A 19,653-nucleotide genomic window follows, 5' to 3' on the forward strand; every position below is an offset into this window, starting at 1 on the left:
ATTTAGAGAAGAGCTAACACCTATCCTTCTCAAACTCTTCCAAAAGATAGCAGAGGGAGGAACACTCCCAAACTCATTCTATGAGGCCAACATCACCCTGATACCAAAACCAGACAAAGACGTCACAAAGAAAGAAAACTACAGGCCATATCACTGATGAACATAGATGCAAAAATCCTCAACAAAATATTAGCAAACAGAATCCAACAGCACATTAAAAGGATCATACACCATAATCAAGTGGGGTTTATTCCAGGAATGCAAGAATTCTTCAATATACGCAAATCAATCAACGTGATACACCATATCAACAAACTGAAGGAGAAAAACCATATGATCATCTCAATAGATGCAGAGAAAGCTTTTGACAAAATTCAACACTCATTTATGATAAAAACCTTGCAGAAAGTAGGCATACAGGGAACTTTCCTCAACATAATAAAGGCCATATATGACAAACCCACAGCTAGCATCATTCTCAATGGTGAAAAACTGAAACCATTTCCACTAAGATCAGGAACAAGACAAGGTTGCCCACTCTCACCACTCTTATTCAACATAGTTTTGGAAGTTCTAGCCACAGCAATCAGAGAAGAAAAAGAAATAAAAGGAAACCAAATAGGAAAAGAAGAAGTAAAGCTGTCACTGTTTGCAGATGACATGACACTATACATAGAGAATCCTAAGGATGCTACCAGAAAACTACTAGAGCTAATCAATGAATTTGGTAAAGTTGCAGGATACAAAATTAATGCACAGAAATCTCTGGCATTCTTATACACTAATGATGAAAAATCTGAGAGTGAAATTAAGAAAACACTCCCATTTACCATTGCAACAAAAAGAATAAAATATCTAGGAATATACCTACCTAAGGAGACAAAAGACTTGTATGCAGAAATCTATAAGACACTGATGAAAGAAATTAAAGATGATACAAATAGGTGGAGAAATATACCATGTTCTTGGATTGGAAGAATCAACATTGTGAAAATGACTATACTACCCAAAGCAATCTACCGATTCAATGCAATCCCTATCAAATTACCACTGGCATTTTTTACAGAACTAGAACAAAAAATTTCACAATTTGTATGGAAACACAAAAGACCCCGAATAGCCAAAGCAATCTTGAGAACGAGAAATGGAGCTGGAGGAATTAGGCTCCCTGACTTCAGACTCTACTACAAGGCTACAGTAATCAAGACAATATGGTACTGGCACAAAAACAGAAATATAGATCAATGGAACAGGATAGAGAGCCCAGAGATAAACCCACACACATATGGTCACCTTATCTTTGATAAAGGAGGGAAGGATATACAGTGCAGAAAAGACAGCCTCTTCAATAAGTGGTGCTGGGAAAACTGGACAGCTACATGTAAAAGTATGAAATTAGAACAATCCCTAACACCACACACAAAAATAAACTCAAAATGGGTTAAAGACCTAAATGTAAGGCCAGACACTATCAAACTCTTAGAGGAAAACATAGGCAGAACACTATACGACATAAATCACAGCAAGATCCTCTTTGACCCATCTCCTAGAGAAATGGAAATAAAAACACAAATAAACCAATGGGACCTAATGAAACTTAAAAGCTTTTGCACAGCAAAGGATACCATAAACAAGACCAAAAGACAACCCTCAGAATGGGAGAAAATAGTTGCAAATGAAGCAACTGACAAAGGATTAATTTCCAAAATTTATAAGCAACTCATGCAGCTCAATAACAAAAAAACAAACAACCCAATCCAAAAATGGGCAGAAGAACTAAATAGACATTTCTCCAAAGAAGATATACAGATTGCCAACAAACACATGAAAGAATGCTCAACCTCATTAATCATTAGAGAAATGCAAATCAAAACTACAATGAGGTATCATCTCACACCGGTCAGATTGGCCATCATCAAAAACTCTAGAAACAATAAATGCTGGAGAGGGTGTGGAGAAAAGGGAACCCTCTTGCACTGCTGGTGGGAATGTAAATTGATACAGCCGCTATGGAGAACAGTATGGAGGTTCCTTAAAAAACTACAAATAGAACTACCATACGACCCAGCAATCCCACTGCTGGGCATATACCCTGAGAAAACCATAATTCAGAAAGACTCATGTACCAAAATGTTTATTGCAGCTCTATTTACGATAGCCAGGACATGGAAGCAACCTAAGTGTCCATCAACAGATGAATGGATAAGGAAGATGTGGCACATATATACAATGGAATATTACTCAGCCATAAAAAGAAATGAAACTGAGTTATTTGTAATGAGGTGGATAGACCTGGAGTCTGTCATACAGAGTGAAGTAAGTCAGAAGGAGAAAAACAAATACCGTATGCTAACACATATATATGGAATCTAAAAAAAAAAATGTCATGAAGAGATTAGTGGTAGGATGGGAATAAAACACAGACCTACTAGAGCATGGACTTGAGGATATGGGCAGGGGGAAGGGTAAGCTGTGATGAAGTGAGAGAGTGGCAGGGACATATACACACTACCAAAATTAGATAGCTAGTGGGAAGCTGCAGCATAGCACAGGGAGTTCACCTCTGTGCTTTGTGACCACCTAGAGGGGTGGGATAAGGAGGGTGGGAGGGAGGGTGACACAAGAGGGAAGAGTTATGGGAACATATGTATATGTATAACTGATTCACTTTGTTGTAAAGGAGAAACTAACACACTATTGTAAAACAGTTATACTCAAATAAAGATGTTTAAAAAAAAAAAAAAAAAAAGAATCCATCTGCCAACGCAGGGGACATGGGTTTGATCCCTGGTCCAGGAAGATCCCACATACCGTGGAGCAACTAAGCACATGTGCCACAACTACTGAGCCTGTGCTCTAGAGCCTGCGTGCCACAACTACTGAGACCACATGCCACAACTTCTGAGACCACATGCCACAACTACTGAAGCTCGTGTGCCTAGAGCCCGTGCTCCACAACAAGAGAAGCCACCACAATGAGAAGCCCGCACACCGCAACTAGAGAAAGTGCAGGTGCAGCAACAAAGACCCTACCCAGCCAAAAATAAAATAAAATAAATAAATAAATTTATATTTTAAAAAAACACAATGAGATGCTACCTCACACCCACTAGGATGGCTAGAATCAAGACAGACAACAAGTGCTGGCAAAGATGTGGAGAAATCGGAACCCTCTCACATTGCTGATGAGAATGTAAAACAATAATACAGCTACTCTGGAGAAGTCTGGCAGTTCCTCACACTTACTATATGACCGAGTTATTCCATGCCCAGGTATATATATACCCAAGAGATCTGAAAACATATATCCTCACAAAAAGTTGTAAATGAATGTTCACAGCAAATTATTCACAATAGCCAAAAAGTGGAAACTCAAATATCCATCAACTAATGAATGAATAAACAAAATGTGATATAGCCATACAATGGAGTATTATTCAACCATATAAAGGCATGAAGTACTGACACATGCTGCAACATGAACCTTAAAAACATTATGCTAAGTGAAAGAAACCAGACACAAAAGGTCCATTTATATGAAATGTTCAGAAGAGGCAAATTTACAGAAAGCAGGTTAGTGGTTGCCAGGGCTGAGAGAAAAGGGGGAATGGGAATGACTGCTGATGCGTATGGAGTTTCTTTTTGGGGTGATGAAATGTTCTGGAATAAGGATCATAACTGAACAACCTTGTGAATATATTAAAAACCACTGAATTGTATATATTTTTTGATATTAAGCAATCTGTCTACAAAGCCAATAATAAGATATATTTCTGATTCTAATGACATCATGAAAGAACTGCATTTCAATGATCTGTGACAATGTTATAGTAAGGGAAATCTCAAATTTTTCCAGTTTTGTTGAACTGTATATTTTTAAAGGGTGAATTTCATGGGATGTGAATTACATCTCAGGTTTTTTTAACCGCGAGAAAATGTAATCATCTGTCTTTCAAAAAATGACCTACTAGAACAGAGAACAGTCAAGTAATCATAAACAATGACTGTTACCCAAAGCTGGAACGCTTCATACATGCACTGAAGCCCCATAGCAAAATCACCCAGGTGTCAGTGTATTTCGTCTACATGATGATCGCTGGTCTTATGTTATGGGCTTTGCCTTATAATTTCAACAAATACCTGTGAAATTATCCAGAGTATAGTGTACATGATACAATGATGCTATACAAAGTTCTTCCCTACAGATCCATGACTAAAGCTTTCCATGAGAAACATGCACTGGTACATGAACTACTACAGTTGTATCATGAACATATTATAATTTAAAAGAGTTCCATTGCATTTGGTAAATTCTCCAAATTCTATAGTATAAAATGTCAGTCAATCTTTTCAAAGAGCCTCTCACTTCAGGATACATTTCTTTGATCACCTCTTTCCCAGATGGTCATAACTTAGTCAAAATGTTCCTTCTGGTCAAGGTTCCTGCTACTGTGACATGCCGAAGAAGCTGCACAGCAATGTCACCTGTTTGTCATTAGCTTAATTGAGACAGCCAGCATCGAGGTCTTTACCCTCAGGCTTCTTCCAAGCCCCAACTATGAGCTGAGGCTTTTCAAAGCCACTCACAGTTTTGCTCTTGCAGTAAAAGAAATTCTGCAAATTCAGAAGAGGTGTGCAAAGAGCTTTAACACTTTTCTTGTTAGCCCAGGCTCAGCACATGCTCCTCCTGAAATCCAACAGTCTCTTTTAAGTGTGGAAAGCACAAGGCCTCCTTCTTGTTCCTACGTGTCACCTGGAGACAAAGCAACCCAGCCTCGTGCTCTGAGGAGGCTGAAATTTGATGTACGAGGCGCAGATCCCCGAGGACTCTTCTATGATTTCTTGGGTTGAATTAATATAGCTATCAATCAGTCGACTATAAAATATTACTGAGAGGCTAGAAAGTGCCAGGAACTGTGCTAAAAATATAATGGTGATGGAGGAAAAGGGAACACCTCTGTTTCCATTGTTTCATGCCATCCATACGGAGGACCCCCCTAACTTGACCAGCACTCCCCACCTCCTGCCCCCTCCTCAGCCCTCCTTCCCGACCTGTGCACACTACCACCTCCCTTAGGGAAGGAAGAGAAACTGCTGTGATGGGTGAGTTTGGGAGGCAGGCTGCCCCATCCTCCTCTCCTCTCCTCTAGAATTAGCCTCCAAGAGACTGCCCTCCCTGCAAGGTGGCCAGCGGCCGTCCAGAGCTGCCTGTCCTTTCAGAAGTCTGTCTGGTCTGTGCCCTGGGTTGGGAGGCGCCTGTGCCTGTGTCTGTCTGTCACTCCCAACTCAGACCAGAAACAGGGGTGACATTTACGGGGTGCCTGTCCACTTCAGCAGATGAAGGAGGTAAGTAATGCTCTGCCCACCGTGGAGATGATACTCTAGTAGGGAGCTGCAGAATGCAAACTAGGAAACAGGGTAGTGACTTTCCAAACTTGCTTCCTGATGGCCAAAGAGCTCTCACTCTCACTTCCTTCAGCCCCTGCTCAGACGTCACCAAATCCATGGGGCCTTCCCTGACCAGCTGTACAAAACAGCCCACAACTCCGCACCCCAACACAGGAACACTCCCTGTGTCCTTATCCACCTTTACTTTTCTCTATACAATGGATCACGATCTGACTCACTCTACGTGGACAGGTTGGTTTGTTTAAAGTCGTCTCCCACACACCCCCAGAGCCCCAGAATGGAAGCTCCGTGAGGGCAGGGACTGGTTCTCTTCCCACTGGCACAGGCACCTGAAACAGGGCCTGGTGCCAGGGAAGCACCCAAGAACATCTGCTGAATGAATGAGCACATGAGTACGTGCTACAAACAAGGTGATGGGAAAGATAACGAGGGCTAGGGTGGCTGCTGCTTTAGAAAAGGGGTTCGGGAAAGGCCTTTCTGAGCCATTACCATCTGAGTGATAACGCAGTGACGGCACAAGAGAAACAGCACCAGAAGCAATCCTGCTGTACCCCTGAGGGTGTCCCCACAGTGCTGGGTAAGCTCTCCCAGGCCTCTGCAAGGGGCTGGCCACCCCGAAAAGGAGAGAGGAGATGGCTACAGGGTCCCATCAGGACTGAGTCCCCAGAAGTTGGCAGAGTAGAACCGTGTTGTGAGGCCGGACGCAGCAGCACTGGACTCCCTGCACAATACAGCAAGGCTGCGTTTAATCCTTACCGCCCCGTGGGGGGTGGGTGCTTAATCCTCATTTCACAGGAGGCCCGGGAGGCCCTGAGAGGCGAGGGAGGTTGCCCACAGTCACCAGCTAGTAACTGGCCACTGGGGTTTAAACTCAGTGCTATCTCCTTCCCTCAGGAGCATGTTGTGCCCAACCCAGCAGGTTTAGCAACAGGACAGGCTGTACGTGGAGGTGATGCTGAGCAACACGGGTACCTGGGCGGCAGGGGGCTGTGCCTGTCCCCCCCTGTGTCCCCTGTATTTGTGCATTCAGGGTCCAACACACAACAGGCGCTTAGTCATTCATAGGGCTTCGACATGCACGGTAGGCTCCTGAGGGAGATGACTGGTTGCCTACCCCAAAGCTTCCCCTCCTCTCCTTATTAACTACTTTTTTTTTTTTTAAGATGTTGGGGGTAGGAGTTTATTAATTTATTTATTTTATTTTGCTGTGTTGGGTCTTCCTTTCTGTGCGAGGGCTTTCTCTAGCTGTGGCTAGCGGGGGCCACTCTTCATCGCGGTGCGCGGGCCTCTCACTATCACGGCCTCTCTTGTTGCGGAGCACAGGCTCCAGACACGCAGGCTCAGCAGTTGTGGTTCACGGGCCTAGTTGCTCCGCGGCACGTGGGATCCTCCCAGAACAGGGCTCGAACCCATGTCCCCTGCATTGGCAGGAAGATTCTCAACCACTGCACCACTAGGGAAGCCCCTTATTAACTATTTTTAACTGGAACTCTGCTTTGGTTCTTCCTCCATCCTGCGGCTGTAACACAGATGTGATGACTAAAGCTCTAGCAGCCATTCTGGCCCATGAGGACAAGGGCCACTCTGTGGGGATGGTGAAACAGAGCTGGAGGGGCCTAGGACCCTGATGACGTCATGAAGCTCCTGTGCCAGCCTGGAACGCCTCCTACCTCTGGACTCCACTTAGATGAGAAATAAACCTCCATCTTGCTTAAGCTACCACTATGTGGGATTCTCATGGCATATTCTATCAAACTGAATGCAAAAGGAAGCCTTATGGAACACAAGTCTGGACCTAAGTTTCAGAAGGGTGAGATCCCACTGGACAGACAGAATGAGACAACAGATGGCTCGGAAGCAAAGCGAGCAAAGCTCCAGGAGAAAGGACAGCGTCTCCTGCAGCTTAGTGGGGAAAGGCTGGACAAGGCAGCTGAAGCCAGCTGCTGTGGGGCTAGAATGTTGGAATGACCTGGATGACAGTGAGCCGGGAGCCAGGGGGTTCTGAGTGGCATGATAAAAGCCCCATTTTAACAAGATGAATGAGCCTTCCCCAAGCCAGCAGAGCCAGGGTAGCCTGAATGAAAGGCAAATGCTCCCTGAAGGTCTACTGTGTGTCAGGCATTGTGCTCACAGGGCAGGCTGCACAGAGGCAAGGATGCCTGAGCTGGGCCTGAAGGTGGGCAGGAAAGCACCAGGCCCTCCTGTATCCCTTTTACAGCAGGGACTTCCATGTCTGCTGCCACAGCCTCGTACACATTCAGATTTCCAGGCCCCATCAGGAGATTCTGACCCACAGGCTGGGGCAGGGTCCATGAGTCTGTATTTTGAATAACTGTGCCCAGGAGATTCTGATGCAGTTAGTCCATAGACTTATTAAAGGAACTAGAAGCAGCTCCTACCCTGGTACCTCAAACATAAAAGGTTTGGATGTTTATTAAATAAGTGAACAAATAATATATTTCCATACCGTTAGGAGATAACAAACCAGTGGATTTTGAAAGACTTTCAATAATAATTCGAAACAAGATTTTTCTGGTTAAGTGAAGAGCTTTTTAGCTAGTATTTAATTAACCAAAATGTAATCTAAAGTCACTAGTAATATTCTATGATCAATTTCTGCAACCATTTCGGTTCAACCATTTCTATGTCACTTGAAAATGGCCTGAGCAGAGACCTCTGAGTGAGCACAAGTCCTAGGCCGGCTCACTGCAGCCCTGCCCTGCATCCTGCACACCTGGCGGAGTCCTGGATCCCACCCTGAGGGAGGAAGAGCTGTCAGGCTGGCTCCAGACAGCGCGTGGGCCAGGAGCTGCCTTCCTCTTCCCAAAGTGTTCTTACACACTTTAGGGCAACTCTACCTGGGAGTGGACTGTTCTTTTACGAATCTTACAAGAGAGAAGTGCTCCTTAAAGGGGGAACATGGTACAAAGAGAAAAACATTGGCCTAGGACTTGAGTCTAGCCCCAGCCTTGTCAGTAACTCCCCAAGTGGCCTTAGGCAAGTTTCCTCACCTGGGCTGCTATATGCTCTTGAAGATCCCTTCCAGCTCTGATGCAACTGGGGTGATAATTTCTAGTGTCATTCTTCCTAATTAATACTGAAAAAATAATTCTCATATAAGATGCACTCCCATATGTTAAGACATGATGCTCGCTGCTAGGGATACACTTAAGAGAGGTCAAGGTCCAAGCCCTTAAGGAGTTTACAGTCTAGCAAGGTAGACAAATAACTCATTCAATAATTACGTAATGACAACTGTGAGAAATGTTACTAAGGAAAAGTCCTTGGTGTGATGAGAATGTACAATGGGGGCTCAGGAAAGGTTTACCAAGGAAATAACATTTATGCTGAGACCTCAAAGCAGAGTACCAGTTAAGGAAGGAGAGGTGGGGTGGGAGGTACTCCAGGTAGAGGGAAAGGCATGTGTGAAGTGGTACCAGAAGACACATTCCAAACCTGAGGAAGAATTAAATGACAACTAAAATGAGGCAAACCTTTTAGGACTACATATTTAAAGAAAAAAATAAAACAAAAAGAGCACCTTTTGTCACAAACAGAAAACAGATTCACAAAAAATCATTCAAAAGGAATAGGAGCAATTTTAGCTAGAATTGATAAACCCTTATCTGAACACAGCCATCTGGCTGAAAGCCCCCAGACTCTCATTCCTCGTGCCTCAGTAGGGGTGGTGTCAATTCCCTCAGGTCATCTGCAGCTGCCTCAGGCCTCGGGTGATGGCTATGGCTGTCAGAACTGGGCCCAGCAGAGGGAAGGAGTCAAAACATGAAACACAGACTCCAAGAAGGGAAGCTGGCCCTGAGACTGGACCTGCCCTGGACAAGTATTTCTGGTGCCCACTATGTGCCAGGCATAGGGATGGGAGAGAAGACGTCGTAGAGTCTACAGCACCAGGGAGGTACATGAGGAAGAGGAGACATGCCTTTTGAATGGGGGTTCCTTGGACGGCTCCAAGGAGGGGATGGCATCCAAAGATGGGCAAGAATCGGCGACACACACAGAAAGGGTATCCTGACAGTGGAATGAAAGAAGCAGAGGCATGTAGGCTGGAAAGCACTGAGTTTGCAACAAGATATTGTGGCTGGAGCTCGAGAAGGGGATAGTAGAGCCCTAGCAATGGAGGAGATGGGCCTGAGTTGTGACCTCTGACTCAGAAAGTGAAGAGATGACATGCTGGTCTTCAAAGTGGTGTCTGGAGGGCCGGTCAAATCCCAGCTCTGCCCAGACTGGCCCTATGATCAAGGGCCCTTGGTTTTCTCCCTTGGACTAGCACAGAATTTCTCAAACATTAAAGTCCCAAGGACCACCTGGAACAGGTTTCCAGGCCCTACTTCCAGAGACTGCAATTAGGGCAAATGCGACGGGCCCCAGGCTGAAAAACCCCAGGTCAGACAGTGGGTGCCAAGGGCCTGGCCAGCCACAAGCTCCAGGACCTGGATTCTTGGCCTCCTGTACTATGGAATCCAGACCCAGGTACCTCTCCCTGACTATGGTGGGTGGGTGTTCCTGATGGGCTCATTTGTTCTGGGCAGAGGACAGACTTTTGATGCTATGGGGGGAAGCTGGAAAGGAGAGCTGTGGAGGGCTGGGCACAGATTGTCCCCAAGTCTATGGACATTCCTGGGGGAAGGTGAAAACTACGTAAAGAGTAGCCAAGGGCCCAGGAAGGAAGGAAGGACATTCTGGGTGGAAAGTGTAGCTTATGTAAAGGCACATTCAGTACAGCTAAGATCTAAGGTGCATGTAGGGGAAGGACAAGAAGGTAGGCTGAAGGGGAGAGCCAGGGCCACAACACAGACAAGAAATGAGAACTTGATTCTGAAGACAACAAACAACAGACCCCTGAACCCTACAGGATCCTGGCATCCGCTCCCCTTAGTCACTCACTGGGCACAAACACATGGAACACTACTCTTGCCTCACCACCCGTCCCCCCACCATCAGGCTCCATCCTTTAAGATCACCTACTATTTCTATCCCAAAATCAGACCTTGGATCCCCTGTGTGCAACTATTAGGTCAAAACGAGGCAAGCAATTTAACTGAGACCATTAACTCTAAGTTAGGAATCCAATCTCTGACAAGCAGAGCCAGGAGGTGAAGCGAGATGATGGAGATGCAGATGGGTCCAGGCTGGGACAAGGTAACTAGCTCTGCTCTCCCCAGATCTTATCTGTACCTCCTGGGAGGAAACTGGTGCTTCTCTAAATGTGTTCAGGACCCTTAAGGGTAGGGGAGAAGGGGGCACACAGAGGAGATGAGATGATTCACACTGGCTGGGTTTGGGTTTGACTAGTTCCGACTGAAATACCTTAGAGAAATGAGCTATGAGAAATGTCACTGTAACTTGAACAATTCAAGCGGCCGAAGACCCTGTCCAGCAGACTCTGCACCAGAAGCATATTGGTACGTTCAAATGACCTGCTCCGTCCTCAAAAGTCAAAGACTGAGGGGCTTCCCTGGTAGCGCAGTGGTTAAGAATCCGCCTGCCAATCAATGCAGGAGACACAGGTTCGAGCCCTGGTCCGGGAAGATCCCACATGCCGCGGAGCAACTAAGCCCGTGAGCCACAACTACTGAAGCCCGCGCGCCTGGAGCCCGTGTTCCCAACAAGAGAAGCCACCACAATGAGAAGCCTGCGCACCACAACGAAGAGTGGCCCCCGCTCGCCGCAACCAGAGAAAAGCCCGCGCGCAGCAACGAAGACCCATCGCAGCCAAAAATAAAATAAATAAAATAAATTTTTTTTTTTTAAAAGTCAAAGACTGAGAAGAACAAAAACAGGGGCAGGCTCTGAAGGCACTGACTGCTGAATCCTGTAACGCTAGCAAAGAGGGGGAGTGCCAATTCTCAAAGAGGCCGCAGTTAAAGGGGGAGACGCGGTTAACACCGAGGCTCCCGGACACGCCCCCGGACGACGCCTCCAGCGTGCTGTGAATGCACACTTCAACCAGGGGGACCGGGTTGAGAGGTTAGGATTCTACTGGCGTCGGCAGTGGGCAGCGCAACGAACACACCTCCCTCCAGAACCCTGGAGCCTGGCCGGGCGCGCGCGCTGACCGAGCCACCCGCCCGGAACCTCCGGCTGAGGCCCCGCTCACCTTGCACTTGAAGCCGGCGGCGGACGGTAGCAGCTCCCGCAGCAGGGCCTTGGCCACCTCGCGGCTGGACTCCTCGCTCACGAAGTGCAGGTTAAGCACCTCGTGCGCCTCGAACTTAGCGAGGCGCAACAGGGAGCGGATCGCGACGCGGGCCTTGGCCTGTAGCGCGGCATTGTGTTCCGCCTTGGTGAACATCATCAGCAGGTGGTAGTCCACCGGCCCGGCCCCGCCGCCCTCCAGGCTCTTGGCCTTAGCACCTGGGGCCGGCGCCACGGAGCCCTGCGCCAGCTCCGGCACCAGCGGCGAGGGTGCGGCGGGGGCTCCGGCGCGGGCCTCCTTCAGCCTCTTGGTGGCGCTGGAGAAGGTCTCCCGGCCGGAGCCTAGGTAGTAGAAGGCACAGACGGCAAACGCCGCGGCCAGCAGCAGCGCGCAGTAGTGGGAGCGCACAGCACCCAGACGCGCCATGGCCCGAGCGCACGGGGGCGCGCCTCGGAGGTGACCCATGCGCCACCCGCCCGCGGACAGGGCGGCCGGGGAGCTGCAGCGGAGAACAGCACCCCTGCAGCTACTTAGTAGCCCCGGCGGCGGGCGGCAGCCATGGCGAAGGCGGAGCCCCACTGCCAATCCTCGGGCGCTGATGCGCCGAGAGGCGGGGCCAGGGCTGCCCGGCAGCCGCTGGGTCCTAGGCTCAGAAGGATTACATCGGGGGATGCGCCGCGGGTCCGGAGGAGCCGCCCCAGAGTGGTCAGAGAAGCCTGTGAGGACTCAGACATACAGGCCAGCTGGCTGTACCGTCCGTGAAAAATGGCCCTCTTAAGTGCCCAGCCCCAGACGCTAGAAACCGAAGCTAAGACGTCGGTAGCAAAAAGACTAAACTGGACTCACATAGAAAAATTTTCTCTATATACCTTTTCCACCCTAATTTCTTGAAGGCTTTAAGTCCTCTCCCCGACTCCTTTCACACCTTGGAGACTATCTGGGGCTAAAGAATTTAAACTAGCAACTCCCTCCCTATTCTCGGTGAAGTAGGATTGACACCCGAGGTGTAAATAGCCTGCTCACCTCACTTGGCACCTCTGAGGTGGACCAGAGGCAATCTAAAGGATACTTTTTTTAAATTTTTAACTTTAACACTTTAAAAGAGGCTTAATATGTACCCGGTAGTTTTGCAAATTCTTAACTGAGGCATAACTGAGGTCACTTGCCCAGGGTCACACAGTGGCAGGTTTGACGATATAGTTGGACACTGCCAACTACATAAAAACCCATTAACTTGAGTCTTCTGAGGACCAATGACACACTACAGTGTTTATGTAAACATGTACAAGTGGTCTGCATGCTTGAAAGAGGTGCAGGTGAAAACGCAGGCACAAGTTCAATCACAAATTCTCTCACCCGTTTACTGTGCCATGACATTATTTCTCAAAGTGTGGTCCCCAGAACCACAATTCATCTCCTTTTTAACTCTTCTTTTCAGTTGGAGCAACACTTCTCTGAAAAACCTTGGACCTCTAAAGAATGCTTAGCAACAAGTTCAATACATGCAGCTCACCTTAGGAGCGGGGGAGGGGGGGGGGAACGATAGCAGAATTATCTCACTTTCGTAACAGGTATTACTTTAGTTCATTTAATCCACACAGCTCTAAGAGGTAGAGGTATTATTTGCTTATTTGCACTTTACAATTGAGGAAATTGAGATTTAGAGAAGTGAACTGCCCAAATCTAGTTGGCTAGTAAATAATGGATCCCCACTCAAGCCATATCACTTCCAGAGCCCAAACTTCCAGCCAAGATTAGCACTGAAAGTGGTAACTCAGACTCTGAGTTGTGTGTATTTTAACACAAGCTTCAGCAGATGACATTGTGGTTAAGAGAGCTGGATTTGGGCGTGGTGGGGGGGCAGGCGGAGCAAGATGGCAGAGTAGGAAGACCTTAAGCACAGCTGCTCCCACAGGCACCAGAGAGCTGGATTTACAGCTAACTAGGAGTCGTTAGACTTCAGGGGAGGTACTTGATCTCTCTGAGCTGCAATCATACCCCTATGTAACATGGGGATGATATTAGTACTTATGCCTCATAGGGTTATGAGAGATAATACATAAAAAGCAGTTAGAATAGTGTCTGACACTTAGTAAACAATAAATATAAACTATGCTAGAAACACCAAACTCTAAACCAAAGTCTAAATATCCAACAAGTACAAAATACAGTTTAGCAACCATAGCTTTTCTAGAGTATTGACAAATTCTAAACCCCAATATCCATTAAGACTTTATTACATGTACCACAGAATCTCCACCACTGTGTGCTACCATTGTATTATTACATTCTAATTATTGTTCATTAGTAAGGGGGAAATAGTTCTGGAATTGTACCTTTTAGTCCACCCACCTACACCATCAATAAGGTGGATTTTTCCTCTGCCATTTATTCTGGAATTTATTCAATAAATATATTTTTTCAGACCTTTATAAGATCACTACTCCTGGAATTTATGGATAACAAATGAATAACAAGATCATTTAAATTTTACATAGGAAGTCAGTAGACACAGGAAAATACTCAAGAGACTGGTCTTTTCTCCAAGCTTCTTCATCCTCAATTCTTTGACCATAAAGAAAAATTAATGTTATGTTAATGTGTTACGTGAATCAGCAGGATAATGGTAAAATGTTCATTGGAGGCTTGAGCTGGGATACAAGCAAGAAAGATCTGACTGAATATTTGTCTCAATTTGGGGAGGTTGTAGACTGCACAATTAAAACAGATCCAGTCACTGGAAGATCAAGAGGATTTGGATTTGTGCATTTCAAAGATGCTGCTAGTGTTGATAAGGTTTTGGAACTGAAAGAACACAAGCTGGATGGCAAATTGATAGACCCTAAAAGGGCCAAAGCTTGGGGAAGGAACCCCCCAAAAAGGTTTTTGTGGGTGGATTGAGCCCAGATACTTCGGAAGAACAAATTAAAGAATATTTTGGAGCCTTTGGAGAGATTGAAAATATTGAACTTCCCATGGACACAAAAACAAATGAAAGAAGAGGATTTTGTTTTATTACATATAAAGACAGAGAGCCAGTAAATAAATTGGTAGAAAGCAGATATCATCAAATTGGTTCTGGGAAGTGTGAAATCAAAGTTGCACAACCCAAAGAGGTATATAGGCAGCAACAGCAACAACAAAAAGGAGGAAGAGGTGCTGCAGCTGGTGGACAAGGAGGTACTAGGGGTCGTGGCCAAGGTCAGGGCCAAAACTGGAACCAAGGACTTAATAACTATTATGATCAAGGATATGGAAATTACAATAGTGCTTATGGTGGTGATCAAAACTATAGTGGATATGGCGGCTATGGTTATACTGGGTGTAACAATGGAACTATGGATATGGACGGATATGCAGACTACAGTGGCCAACAGAGCACTTATGGCAAGGCATCTCGAGGGGGTGGCAATCACCAAAATAATTACCAGCCATATTAAAAAGGGACGTTGGAGAAGACAGGAAGAGATTGCTAAAGCAACCCATCTTGCAAGGACAACATTGAAGTTTGGTCTTCTGTTGATCTAAGATGATTATTTTGTAAAAGACTTTCTAGTGTACAAGACACAACTGTGCACAACTGTATGTAGCCGCCAATTTGTTTTCTCTGTTTTTACTTTGTCTTTTGCTATCTGTTATGACTCAATGTGGATTTGTGTTTATACAAATTTTATTTGTATGATTTCATGTTAAACCTCAAATAAATGCTTCCTTATGTGATTGTTTTTCTGAATCAGGTACTAAATAGCTCTGTAAAAGTGTAATTTTAAATAAGTGATAATTAAGGTACAGTTTATTTTGTAGGGAGTGTTGATCCCTAGGGAGAAACTGTGGTCCTTTACTAATAGCCAACTACAGTGTCTACTCTGTTCCCCTTTTTTGTTAGATGTAGTCTATCTTCTAAGGCTTCATTTCCCTATTAACTAAAGCTTCCACATAACTTTAAGTAATGTTTTCTCTCTGTATATCTGGAGCCTTTGTCATGAAAGTTTCTGTGGCTTAGTTATAGTGTTGTAATTAGTGGAAGCTTTCTAGTAGACCATAAGTCTTCTGGTTATACTTTGAAAAGTAGCTTTTTAATGGCACAAAGCATGCTGGTAGCTCCTTATATGAATAGAAAATATTTTGCTTTGTTCTTGTCTCTGGGAAGGCATTTGTTATGACTTGCTGTATTCAGTGGTCTGCTGGAAAGAGCTTTGGCTAATCATAATACCATAACTTTGTTTTCTTGATTAAAATGTCTAGATACACCCAGGGGAAAAAAAACACTTGAACTGTGTTACAGGAGCTACAGTTTAAGAATATCAGATGTAGTTACATTTAACACAAGGATTTTGGCAAATAGGTACGAAGTTATTAAAGTCTGAACAAAAGTTAGATTAAAATATTTGTAGTGGCTGAGTAACTAAATCAGTTGTATACTATTCTGTTGGTATTATGTCACAGCAAGCACCAAACTGAACAAAATGTTTTCTGTTGGGGCATTTTTAGGAAGCTATATTGGGTGTTAGCTGTTATGTAGTGTGAGTTCTTAGAAAAAGTCATGGTAGTAAGTTTCATCATTTTTAGTGCAGTTAGTGCATGAGCTGGGTAGTTAAGCATATCCATATTCAGACATAAGAAGGAATAGTGGGGAAAGGTATCCCTTAAATCTTATATAAATGCAAATCTAAGTGTGACCAACTCATGTCATTACAACAGATCTTCCTGGTGCATTAAAAAGAAAAACAGTTTTAGCTATAGATTTTGGAGGATGACCTGGGTAGATTCCAGTTTTGAATTTTACATCGTGTAGTTACTGAACTTAAGGTCTCTGTTTTTGTTTCTGTGGTTCCACGTTAGCCATTAGGATTGGCATACATTTTAACGTGTGTAATAGCTGACCTCACCTTCAACCAAGTGTAAATTTTTTTATACTAATGAACCTGCCTTTTTTTATCTGGTGCTTGCAACTTTCTTTGTTCCAATGATGTTTGTACTTGCTGGGCAATCAAGTTACGCTTTTGGCCTTCTTTTGCTCCTGTTTTGCTATTTGATCTTACACCTAGGCCAAGTACCAGTGTTGACTATTGCAAGGGACTGTTTAATTCTCTCAACATGCAACCTTAGGGAACGGAAAGATTTTCATTTTATGTTGTCAGTCAGTAGATGCAGTGTCTTTAGGGCAGTGAATCCTGTAAATTCAAATTTATGATTAGATGACAAGTTGACATTGAGATTGTCCTTTCCCTTATCAAAAATGAATAAAGGGGCTTCCCTGGTGGCGCAGTGGTTGAGAATCCGCCTGCCGATGCAGGGGACACAGGTTCGTGCCCCGGTCCGGGAAGATCCCACATGCCGTGGAGCGGCTGGGCCCGTGAGCCATGGCCGCTGAGCCTGCGCATCCAGAGCCTGTGCTCCGCAGCGGGAGAGGCTACAACAGTGAGAGGCCCACGTACCGCAAAAAAAAAATAAATAAATAAAGACTTTTTAAACAAAGAGAGAAAGTATGTAGTGTGTCAGATGTTATGCGCTATTTTCTCAGCTTAAAATAGATATATCTGGGTGTATAACAATATGACTAAATAGACAAGAACTTGGTCGGCAAGTGACCCTTCAGTTCTAACTTTAACTGTGGTCAAGTTCTCTGACTTCTAGCCAGGGGAGATGGTTTTTCCTGTTGTATGATTTCTACATCTGTGATGTAACGTAGAAATCTGATAGTTTACCGGGCTTTTTTCTTTATTGACCACTACCCAATATTGTCAAAGATACAGAGAAACAGACACTCCTCTACAGTAGATGGGGGTGTGTATATTGACACAACTTTCCTGGAGGGCACTCTGGCAATACTAAAATCTTTCTAAGAGAACTTTCAGTTCTCTCTCCTATCCAGATGAATGTTTCTTCCTGAGACAAGGGTCTCAAATTTTGATTGGCATTTGAAACAATGGGGAGCTTGGTAAAAACACAAGGGCTCAGGCCCTATTATCTTCAATGAGCCTGGGCCTTCACGGTGATTCTTTTACAAGCCAAAGTTTGAAAAGTACTGCCCTAGCTCTTCACCGAGCCAACCTCTCTGGCTTCAGACCTTGGCTTAGATGTCACTGCCTCGAGGAATGGTCTCTATAAACACCAACGCGTCCAGTGTCCGGATGAGGCACCATCCTCAGGGATCCCATGAGGGCCACCTATGAACTGCCCAGTCCTATCTTTCTCTGCTGCAAGAAGGCAAGACTTCAAGAGAACAGGTAGTCTTTTTTTTTTTTTTTTTTTAACCGTAATATCCCCAGTACCTAACACAGTGCCTGACTCATTGAATGAGCCTCAAAAATATACCCACCCATTGTGAACCAGCATTTTCACATCTAGGAATTCATCCTAAGGAAATAAGGAAGAATGTACTCAAATATTTAGCCATAAGGGTAATGAAGAACTAGGTTTATGATGACAAGATATTGAAATCAAATGTTCATCAGCGAAGTGAAACTAGAATAAAGATGCTGTCATTAAAAGTGATGTATTCAACAAACTATAAGGGACATTTTTTAAAGTGATAAATAGAAGAAGAACCTATAGAGACTCAAGAGATATATTAGCCAATTGCAATGAATGGAACTTACATGAATTCTGATTTGAAAAATCTTTTTTTAAAGAACACACCTAAGACATTGGGAAAAGTTGAATATTGACTATATAGTTTCATATTTTAAGGAAGGTGATATGATTTTTTTTAAACAGTCCTTTTTTTCCCCCTTTATGTTTTTAACTTTTTATTTTATATTGGAGTAGAGTTGATTAACAATGTTGTGTTAGTTTCAGGTGTACAGCAAAGTGATTCAGCTATACATATACATGTATCTATTCTTTTTCGGATACTTTTCCCATTTAAGTTGTTACCTAATATTGAGCAGTGTTCCCTGCAGTAACACAGTAGGTCCCTGGTGGTGATCTGTTTTAAATATAGCTGCATGTACACGTCAGTCCCAAACTCCCTAATTAACACCAACCCCCACCACCCTTCCCCTCTGGTAACCCTAAGTTTGTTCTCTAAGTCTGTTTTCCGTTTTGTAAATAAGTTCATTTGTATCATTTTTTTTAGATTCTGCATAATAAGCGCTATCATACGATATTTAGAGACATACTCAAAAATCTGTTGAAATGTCTGGCATTTGGTTTAAAAAAATGGGGAAGAGGAAAAATGGGTGGGAGTATAGATACAACGTTAGCCATGAGCTAACAGCTACTGAAGTTACTGTCTCTACTTCTGTATGTTTGAAATTTTCCATAATAAAAACATTTAAAGAAATCCTTCCCAAAGTGATGCAGATTACTTAAGGACTTAGAAACCTGTTCCTCGTTTATTAAGTGAAAGAAGCAGTTGACAAAACAGTATGATCCCATTGTATATAAATATAATACACACACCCAAAGGTCTAGAGGTTATATACCAAAGAAGTAACGGCTTGCCTTGTACTCGGTAACTGTCAAATAGAACTTCCTAGGATGAGTATGCTCTATAATCTGCCCTGTTCAAAACAGTAGTCACTGGGCACATGGCTAGTCATCTCTTAAATGTGGCAATTCCACAGATGAACTGAACTCTTAATTTTGTCTAATTTCAATTAAATTTCAATAGCCACATGTAGCTAGTAGCTACCATCTACTAGCCACACGTGAACATCACAGGCAGATGACGGAATTAGGATGGAATTCTTTTTACTTATCATTACTTAAACATTTTTCTACAATGAAAAAGCACTCTTTTGTAATAACGAAAAGTAGGCTGTTTTCGTTTAAAACATTTACTATCAGTTTGGATTCTCTTTGTCAAAGAACTATTATGAAAATGAAATGAAGTGGAATAAGCAAATTACATAGAAAACTTTTAAGTGTCTGCTTTCAACTAACTTTTAAAGGAAAGGCAAAAGCAGGCAATTCACTTCCAGGTCTGTTCTTTCAAGCCTCTATTCCTTCAATCTCATTTCATGCAAAAACATGTTTTTGTTTGTTTACTAAAAGGATTGAGTGTAAATGTGTTGCCTAGATTAGAAACTTCAACAGATATCTCAATCATAATAGAAAAAAATTAGAGCTACAGCAAAAAA

General features: G+C 44.1%; 1 protein-coding gene and 1 pseudogene across 1 annotated transcript in view; one reads left to right on the forward strand and one right to left on the reverse strand.

Moving 5' to 3' along the window:
• Positions 1-12,264, reverse strand: part of XXYLT1 (xyloside xylosyltransferase 1) — a 215,872-nt gene extending 203,608 nt beyond the window's left edge. Inside the window, exon 1 of the mRNA XM_059064896.2 lies at positions 11,528-12,264. Within this exon, the coding sequence (XP_058920879.1) occupies positions 11,528-12,031 (504 nt within the window). The 5' untranslated portion in view covers positions 12,032-12,264. The remainder of the gene's footprint in view (positions 1-11,527) is intronic.
• A 1,932-nt stretch (positions 12,265-14,196) lies between these two features.
• On the forward strand, positions 14,197-15,052 carry LOC131757431 (heterogeneous nuclear ribonucleoprotein D-like pseudogene; annotated as a pseudogene).
• The last annotated feature ends 4,601 nt before the right edge of the window (positions 15,053-19,653 follow it).

Source organism: Kogia breviceps, chromosome 5 (assembly GCF_026419965.1).
Source record: "Kogia breviceps isolate mKogBre1 chromosome 5, mKogBre1 haplotype 1, whole genome shotgun sequence".
Classification (NCBI taxonomy): domain Eukaryota; kingdom Metazoa; phylum Chordata; class Mammalia; order Artiodactyla; family Physeteridae; genus Kogia; species Kogia breviceps.